The 8950-nt window shown below is 45.0% G+C and overlaps 2 protein-coding genes across 2 annotated transcripts; both read right to left on the reverse strand.

The window, feature by feature from the left end:
* Positions 1-1455: 1455 nt before the first annotated feature.
* Positions 1456-2991, reverse strand: LOC119353256 (protein PYRICULARIA ORYZAE RESISTANCE 21-like). The gene is made up of 3 exons (XM_037619852.1): positions 2911-2991; positions 2708-2789; positions 1456-2583 (listed from the first exon to the last, which is right to left on the reverse strand). The coding sequence occupies exons 1-3, from the start codon at positions 2920-2922 to the stop codon at positions 1733-1735; spliced, it is 945 nt and encodes a 314-aa protein (XP_037475749.1). The 5' UTR covers positions 2923-2991; the 3' UTR covers positions 1456-1732.
* Positions 2992-6604: 3613 nt separating this feature from the next.
* LOC119358942 lies at positions 6605-8699 on the reverse strand. Its single transcript, XM_037625318.1, has 3 exons — positions 8551-8699; positions 7717-8028; positions 6605-6827 (listed from the first exon to the last, which is right to left on the reverse strand). The coding sequence occupies exons 1-3, from the start codon at positions 8687-8689 to the stop codon at positions 6778-6780; spliced, it is 501 nt and encodes a 166-aa protein (XP_037481215.1). The 5' UTR covers positions 8690-8699; the 3' UTR covers positions 6605-6777.
* Positions 8700-8950: the final 251 nt, after the last annotated feature.

Here is an 8950-nt window from a genome sequence, read left to right on the forward strand (position 1 = left end):
TTTGACGAACATATTTTCAAAATGTGTGAACGTTTTTAATGGCATGAAGAATTTTTTTAATGGTGTGGATAAATTTTTACATTTAATAAGCATTGTTTCCACACACATCGAATGTTTAATTTTTATGTATAATCATTTTTATTGAATATGTAGATAGAGAGAGTAATTTATAACATTAAAAAAGGGCCTGGAGCGACTCCATGCACATGCTGCCGTATTTGCTCCATGGGTCTTGCCCTACGTGGCTCTATGCTGCTGCTGCTGCATCATCGAAATTGATTGGCATTGGGTTAGTCGATTTGGTAATCAATGACATATTAGAAATTGGCTGACCAAATCATAAAACTAGGCAACTTCCCCTTCTTCTCACTGCATCACTCTACCGTGAGTGGCTTCCCCTGCCAGTGTCAACCACTAGAGCCCCGTTTGATAGCAAAATATTTTCTATGTATTTTGAGAATACTACAGTTTCTTCGAATACCATGGTTTTAATTATTGTGAGCTGTTTGGCAGCAACAAAAAACTGTAGTATTCATACTACAGTTTTTTCAAAACCATGGTATTTTCTCTGCAGATAAAACAGAGAACGCAAAAAGAATGAGTGTTATCTTCGACTCACTCCAAACTCGTCACCACCACCTGTCGTCTTGGTCGGCGGTCATGGACAAATAAAAAAACAACAAAGGGGAGGAAAATGGTTAGTACACTGTCCTTCATTGCATCCTCCTGCTTGCTGCTTCCGATTTTCCCTACTGAAGTCATCTCATCCCAATTTGTGTTCCCTACATTATCAGACCGTCATCTAGCGAAGGTGTGTGGGGGATTTGGTTTTGTTTTTGCTATGTATGTTGGACTTGCCAGGTCGAGATGGACTGGTCATGTCCTTGTTGCACATAATGACATGTGTGGTAGTCGACAACCAACTCCCTTTTATCAGTGTAACATCGAGCTTGTATATGGTGTGTTCATATTGGCTGTTCAGCTAGTGCATGGTCGTACTAGTTTGTGCATGGCCGTTCATCAACTTGCAACTTCTAGCAAGCTAGAAATGAGCGTGTTTGTAACTGCAACGCATACAGGCTTTTGCCAAACATGTCCACGGTATTCTCAATACTTCAAAATTTGTTGTAATGTCAAAATTGTGGTATTTTATACCTACTTGTTAAATTACTATAGTTTTCCAATACTTTAGTTTTTCAATACTTCGCTATCATACACAACCTAGGTGGCGAATTTGCCTTTTAAATTTCCGTATGCCGAGACCCTCTACACATATCATTGTGTTAAATAGTGGATTATGCCAAATAGCAGCGGTCCTTTAAATCAACTATAACGAGGGTATAACCGGCTATTTCATAACTTTTTCTGACAATTGTACAGAAACCTATAGGCTATCATTTAGCGGCACTCTGCTCAAAGCCTCAAACTGCTATAGCGTGGGCTATAGCCGGCTATTTAAAAAATTGATAAATACTAGCATTTTCGAACTTTTAGTGCCCCAAAAATTGAAATTATCTATACAAAGCTACATCAATTGTTCGGAGAACATATATTTTCACACTGAGAATGTACGTGGCAGCTACACCTTCTTTGCTGCGGATAGACATAAACAAATACAGTACTGTGCACGAAACATACAGGGCAAATATGGAACATCTAAAACACGAAAAACAACGTGCAGAGAGGTCGAACAGCGCATGCATGCATGCACGAACGGTCGCTGGCCTGAGAATCACATGACGGTGCACGCACTGGGCGGGTACTCCTCGTAGATGAACCTCCCCTCCTGCACGATCCGGCAGCCCTTGCACCCTCTGCACGACGACGCCGGCCCGCCGCAGCCCATCGGCGGGGGCTGCATCATCTGCAGCGGCGTCGGCATCGCCGGCGGCCACGCCCCGTACGCGCCGCCGCCTCCGCCGCCACACGAGCCGCACCCTCCTCCGCAGTACGCCGAGCCTCCGCACGGCTGCCTCTTCGGGGTCGCCGGCGCCGCCGAGGGCGGGTGCTGAGGAATCGGGTGCTGAGGGTGGTGGGGGGCGGGGTACGCCGGCATCTGCGGCGGCTCGCACGGCCACTGCGGCTGCTGGGGCTGCGGGTACTGGTGCACGCCTCCCCAGTGGCTCGGGTCGCTGCACGGCCACGGGTAGCAGAGGTTACAGATCTGCGTGAACTGCAGGTTCACAGTCGTCGACGGCGCGGCCGGTTTGGTCTCCTCCTTGGATTTGGGCTTCTCCTCCGGCTTCTTATCGTCTGGCTTCTTCTCGTCGGGTTTCTTCTTTTCCTCCGGCTTCTTCTCGTCGGGCTTCTTCTTCTCATCCGGCTTCTTCTCGTCCGGTTTCTTGCAGCAACACTTGCAGCCATCGGCGGCCGGCTTCTTCTCCTCGGGCTTCTTCTCCTCTGGCTTCTTCTCCTCCGGCTTCTTGGCATCGGGCTTCTTCTCTTCAACGATCTTGATATCCTTGATCGCCTTGCAGGCCTTGCATCGCAGCTTCTTGGACAGCTTCGCCGTGTCGAATGGGCCAGAGATAGTCACCGTGTTCTTCTTCGTGTCGAAAATGATGGTCCTGATCTTCTCCTTCTCTGATCCATCAAAGTTAATTGCATCGAAGTTAATAAGCAAAACATAAAATGATTCCACTTCTTATTACAGGGTTAATTTGACAAAATTAAATCGAGTGCTTGACTATTGTATTGTACTACGTACCTTGGAGTTTGCCTAGCACTTTCTGAATCTTCTTGTAGCATTTCTCGCATTCGAGGTTGGCTTCAATGATCAACGTGGATACCTGGTGGATACAAGCATGGCAGGAGAATCAACACAAAGAGCTCACAACACCATCACTACAACTTCGAAATTAACCATGCATGCAAAATTGCACGCAAGCATGCATGAAGCAGGGCACTCACCTTCTCTGCCATGGCTGGGGCTGAGCGAACTCCAAGTCTCCAACGAACGTTTAATCGCAGGGTTGCCGCAAAAGGAAGAGAGAATATATATAGGGGACTCGTCCTATAATCCAGTGTTGCTGCAGCACGCTTGTGGTCACGATGAGATGGCGTGGCAGTGGTTACGTTCCACCAACGCCATGACCCGTCACACGCTAGTCCAGGCCAAAAACTACAACTTTTTAGCCAGGCATAATCGAATAGGTGCGCCACATTTGCGCACCCACCGTATATTGCACCCCAGGAAAAGAACAAAAATATAATTGCATGCACAGCGCCGGCATAGCCGGTGAAGGGGGAATATGGCATCACATGAGCGTGATGAAGACCTAATCCGTAGTTTAAGCATAAGATTCGGGGCAACAACATTTCCCCGCCATGATCACCACGGAGCATGAGCTAGCCCGAACATGGGACAAATAAGTCGCCGTAGTTGGTCCGGACACTGCTGGCACTACGCCTGGGCATGTTGCCAAAACGCCACGAGGCGAACCTTCTCACGGCTTGTTTCCCGTACCGGGGTGCATAGAAAACGCGCATGTCGGCCGCACCGAGCCGTCCTCACGTACGTACATGGAACTCGATGACGATTTGGGGGTATATCTTTCGGAGTTTCGGTGATGGGTGAGCTGCAACAACCCATCGATCGGCCAACCTCATGTCCAAGTGAGAATGATCACGTAGATGGCTAGCTAGGCTGCGTACACATGGCATGGATGCCAACAATGGTCAACGACGACAGCTACATGAAATGATCGGCTGGCTAGCATGTACGATTGGATCGTCGCCGACCACCGGTATGGACGGGTGGGCGGCAAGGTGCTGCAAACCGGGGGAGAGCATGTCGTGGAGCATCTTTCTTGTGACCTGGGTTGTTTGCTATACTGATTAACGCGCGTTTAAGCGCTGTTGCGGTGGGGCCGGATTTGGCTACGGCGAGGTGACGGAGTGGACGGAGGCGCCGCCGAGGTGGCGGAGGGGCAAAAGGGTGTTTCAGCCTGGAAAAAAATCACAACTTTTTTCTTGCGACAAGACTTATATTGGAGTTGTAAGGACCTGGTCTCACGCTTCCAACCTGTAGACCAACTCTATCGGACGACATCTGGCAGTACGAATCATAAAGCATCCGGGCAGCTTCTTCTCCCCCGCTGTGAAAACGCATCTGCCATTCCTTTGGCAAGTTCGCCATGCGCCCATGCTCGCCGCTCGTGCTTTGCCCCCGTTGGTGCACATGATGTCTGCCGCTGTTGCTCTGTCCTCGCCGGTGCAGCCACACTCCTCAGCGCCGGCTTGATTTCCCTTCTACAGAAAATACTGCAACACCGCTTTTGCTGCAAAGGGAGGGGCGCATTGGATAGTCAATTGTCAGGTCCATCCAATGCATGGTCAGCAAGGCGGTGAATATTCCTCGGTTATCCATCAAAGGACGCGCAGAACTTGGTACCAAAACAACCCCTATGAGAGACTGTAAAGGGAGGCACATACAAGATTATGATTCTTATTTCAACCATAAATTGCGACTTGTGCATCACTTGTCAGGTTATAACATTGATTATACTTGTCTTGCGTACAATGGGTGTAAACATTCAAATTTGTGCATCCATGATATTCGGATTATCTAAAGTATTTGCTTCTACAAAAGTTATGTTTAATCCCTGCCAACATCTCCCATTCGGTTAAATCCTGGGTACCATTTAAAACCAAGTTTAATGAACAAGGTTATCTACATGTATCAAGATTTTGTGCCAAGCACCACAGGTTATTCATGTGATGAATAGAATTGTATCGAGAGAGACAATGGAACAAATGATTCGAACAACACTTTATTGATGATGAATGAGCACTTATATACAATGGGAACAGTTGCCTCGGAGGGACACGATGGTCCGTAGAGATGCCATTCCAGGAACCGCTGTGACGGTTGCTGGAAGTGTGCAACCGCACATCTAGGAAGGAGCGGGGATTATTCCTTAATAACCACAAGAGTTATTTAGTTTTAACAATTCATGCACAGGTTGAGCACATAAGAAGTAAGACAACCAGAAAAGAAGATAAAGACATATAGCAACAAAAGTAGAGAGCTATAATACTATGGGTAAAAAATACCACAAACTAATACAAGACAAGTTCATAAATTTGCCAATAATTATTTAAGGGCTGCACCAACTCCTGGACCCCCAAAGCTGCAATTGGCGTGTTTTTTGTCAAGCCAGTACTCCCTCCAGTCTTTTTTAGTTTGCATATAAGTTTTGTCCGAAGTCAAAGTATCTCTATTTTGACCGAACTTATAGAAAAAAGTATCAACATTTACAATAGCAAAACATTATTGTCAGATTCATTATGAAATGTAGTTTTGTAGTATATATATTTGGTCTAGTAGATGTTGATATCTTTTAATATAAATTTGGTCAAACTCAAACTTTGTAGAGTTTGATGTCAAACTTTGTAGAGTTTGACTTGACACAAATCTAATACGCGGAGTAAAAAGAACCGGAGGGAGTACAAAGAACAATAGAAGTAAAAATGACATCCAGATCCGTAGATCACAACTAACGACAACAAAAGGCACTAGAGCGAGCCGAAGATGCATCGCCGTCATCGCCCCTCCATCACGGGAGCCGGGCAACCTTGTTGTAACAGACAATTGGGAAGTCGCCGTGTTAAGGCCCAATATGAGAGGCCCAATATGACGTAGCAATATGACATGCACGCCAGGACAACAACCATCGCCGATGAAAAAAACATAGATCAGAAGGATCCAACCTGAAGACAGACGAACACATACGATGATACGAACGAAATCCAACAAAGACAAACGCCGACGAAATCCCGACACTAGATGAACAAACTGGGGCTAGACAGGGAGAACCTTAGTCCAACTTCAAAGAGTCATTGCCATTTCTTCTTCCTGCACTGGACACTAGACGAACACAGAAAAGCACCTAAAAACGAAGTAGGAGCCTTCCCACTAGCAAGGGCCGAGATACACAACACATTCATGGTGTAAGGCCACAAAAGGCGAAGCCAATCTGCAGCGGCGCCAACAGGTGGCACAGATTCCTAATCGCCCTTGCGCAAGCGCACGAGGTGAAGGGCCAGGAGACGTACATGTTTTAGCCCCTAGCTTTCCACTATAATATCCAGCGAAAGACACTTCTTTTAAGTGATACTCCCTCCGTCTCAAAATATAAGAACATTTTTAACACTAGCATAGTGTCAAAAAAGTTCTTATATTCTGGGACGGAGGGAGTAGAAAAGAAAAGCAATGGACAACTACTGTTAGAACAAAGAAATAAACTATGGTTTAAAATGCGTCTGTTTGACATGGGGTCATGGGTTGCTATGGAGGGTTCAAAACAGGTCAAATTTTGAGTCTTTGTGCAGGATATTTTTTCAGGAAATAATGAATGTAGTAGGAGCAAAGGATAAGGATTGGTGGTTTCTTCTCGCTCCCAAGTCCATACCAGGGATGTATGGTTTCTACCAGAACTTTATCATAGTCTAGTAGCCGATAGCCCGATACTCACCAAATAGTAATGAGGATACAAGCAGCTCGACCAAACAAATGACTTTTATGCCTTACCATTTTCATAACAATATTTAGTAATGGTTGTGTGCAACAGAGTTCACCATAAACAACAATAAAATACGTTCACAAGTTTGCCAATTAATTATTTAAGGGCTGCAGTAGCTCATGGACCCCCAAAAGCTGCACTTGGCACCTGAACATTCCATGAGAAGCACCATAGAGCAACGATACTTCCAGTACAACAGAGTTTACCATAAACCATAAGACAAGACGAGTTCATAATTTTGCCAATTAGTTATTTATTTAAGGGCTGCACTACCTCCTGGACCCCCGAAGCGGCACTTGGGACCTGACCAAAGGTAGATAGATACACATGTGTCAATCTAACGAATCATTTCGGAAAGTGTATGAAAGACACTTTTTTAGGTGATACAGTAGTAAGGAAAGCAATGAACAGCTACTGCTAGAACGGAGAAATAAATTCAGTTTAGTGGTCTACTTGTTGCCAGTATTTTCACAATGACAAAACCTAAAAAATAACACAACTATTTAATACATTTTTTGAAAATTTGGTCTGCTAAGCTTGTCAATCTCATGGCAATTAGAGCAAATTTAAAATGCCTCTGTTTTACACGGGTTGCTACGGAGGGTTTAAAACAGGTCAAATTTTGAGTCTATGTGCAGGTTTTCTCATGAAGTAATGAAGGTAGTAGGAGCAAAGGATAAGGATTCGTAGCTAACTAATTGCATCTTCTCTCTGCCAAACCCATATGAGCAATGTATGGTTTCTCATGATCACAGCAGAACTTGATATTGTCACCATAGTCTTGTTGGCGATGCTCGGCCAAATAGTATTGGGGATCTAAGTAGCTCGACCACACAAATAACTTCTATGCCCTACACTTCTCATGAAAGAATTTAGTGATGGTTGTGTGCATAATGCAAGCTAAAGAAGACTGACTAAACATAACAGGTTGACGATGGCAAATGAACAGTCTTTTATACCCTAAAAAACCGAAATTGTCTGCCAAGTTCACTACACATAAGAGCAGAAGACATACATGCAAATATAGAAAATAATAAAAACTACTCCCTCCGTCCCATAATGTAAGACATTTTTTAACACTACAATAATGTCAAAAAGCGTCTTACATTATGAGACGGAGGGAGTAGATGAGTTCATATAATAATGAAGTAATGCACAGTAGCGCCGGAAGAGCTTGGACTATTTTTCTTACTACGTGGAGGAAACAGCCGAGCAATCTCCGCCTTAGTCATATCTGCAAATGGGCCCAGTTGCGACACTTGCGACGATCCAGAATTGTTATTTTTGTACACAGACATTGCACGAGCCCTAAATGACCTGAACCGGCGGGCCATTTCTTTATGGTCACGAGATACCCCCCGATACTTGCACCAGCATTTATACAAGGCCCACAGGGATTCCTTGGACTTAAAGGAATTCTCATCAACCAGGGGAAAGGTTTTTTCTGGATCGATGTCTGCCGCAAAGCCGCTGAGTGCGAGATTTTCTTCTGACTCGGAACCGTCTGCCATTCAGTAGCACAGAGTTAAAATTCGATTGTAAAATAACATCATTTGTAATAATGCTCTCAACGGAATTGATTTGATTGAAGGCAGAGACATTAAGATATCATGAATCATCATAAACCAGTTTTTTAACCACTTAGTTTTACTAAGAAAAATATGCTTGCTAGATGTCCGAATGAATAGTGCCCAATCTCTGCCTGCTTATTCAAATAGATCTACTGACAAGAAGAAATAATATGGGAATTTAGGGTATTATTAAATTCAGATCCAAGTAAGGCGAATTCCTTTTCATATCCAAAGCCCAAGAATCCTTAGTATTCAGATACAAATTCTGAAAGAGTTATCATCCAATTAAGGAGAATTCCTTTGGAATTCGGGATTCAGATCCAATTTCGAAAAGAGCTATCAAAATAACATGGGAATTTTAGGTATGAAATTCAGATCCAAGTAAGAAGAAATACTTTGGGAATTTTGGCATTCAGGACTTAGATCCAAATTACGAAAGAGCTGTCTCGGATTACCTGCAGCTGCAGACATGCGACGGATGGAATCGCCAGTCAGATAGAGCCGGGGGAGACACGGAGAGATGCCACCAGCAGTATCTCCAATGGGGCGTGATGCTAGGGCTGCCCGAACGAGCTTGTGCACGATGGAAGCCATAGCCTATGTCGGGGCGTGGTTCTGGAATTAGGGTTTTTGTGTGTTGCCGGTCCCCGATTTATATAGATCGAGGGCTCTCTTGAAGCCGTTGGACCGCTCTCGCCTTCGATCTCCTCCGCACACAATCATACACCGAGCGTCAGCCCAGGGCATGTGTGGGCTGTGCGGCCGAAACTGAGAGGCTCCTGGTAGGATGTATATAAAGCCCATCGGGCCAACCCAGCGAATCCAGCAACCCAAGAGAGGGGAATGAAAACCTCA

The sequence above is a fragment of the Triticum dicoccoides genome, chromosome 2A (assembly GCF_002162155.2).
Source record: "Triticum dicoccoides isolate Atlit2015 ecotype Zavitan chromosome 2A, WEW_v2.0, whole genome shotgun sequence".
In the NCBI taxonomy this organism is placed as follows: Eukaryota; Viridiplantae; Streptophyta; class Magnoliopsida; order Poales; family Poaceae; genus Triticum; species Triticum dicoccoides.

Bases quoted from the DNA above. Each gene is read 5' to 3' on its own strand.
- LOC119353256 (XM_037619852.1), bottom strand. The intron at 2,584-2,707 runs GTACGTAGTACA...TTGATGGATCAG, and splicing joins AGTGCTAGGCAAACTCCAAG to AGAAGGAGAAGATCAGGACC.
- LOC119358942 (XM_037625318.1), bottom strand. From the start codon at position 8,689: ATGGCTTCCATCGTGCACAAGCTCGTTCGGGCAGCCCTAGCATCACGC. The intron at 8,029-8,550 runs GTAATCCGAGAC...ACTGAATGGCAG, and splicing joins TCGCATGTCTGCAGCTGCAG to ACGGTTCCGAGTCAGAAGAA. The intron at 6,828-7,716 runs GTAAGAAAAATA...ACCTTTGGTCAG, and splicing joins TCGGCTGTTTCCTCCACGTA to GTCCCAAGTGCCGCTTCGGG.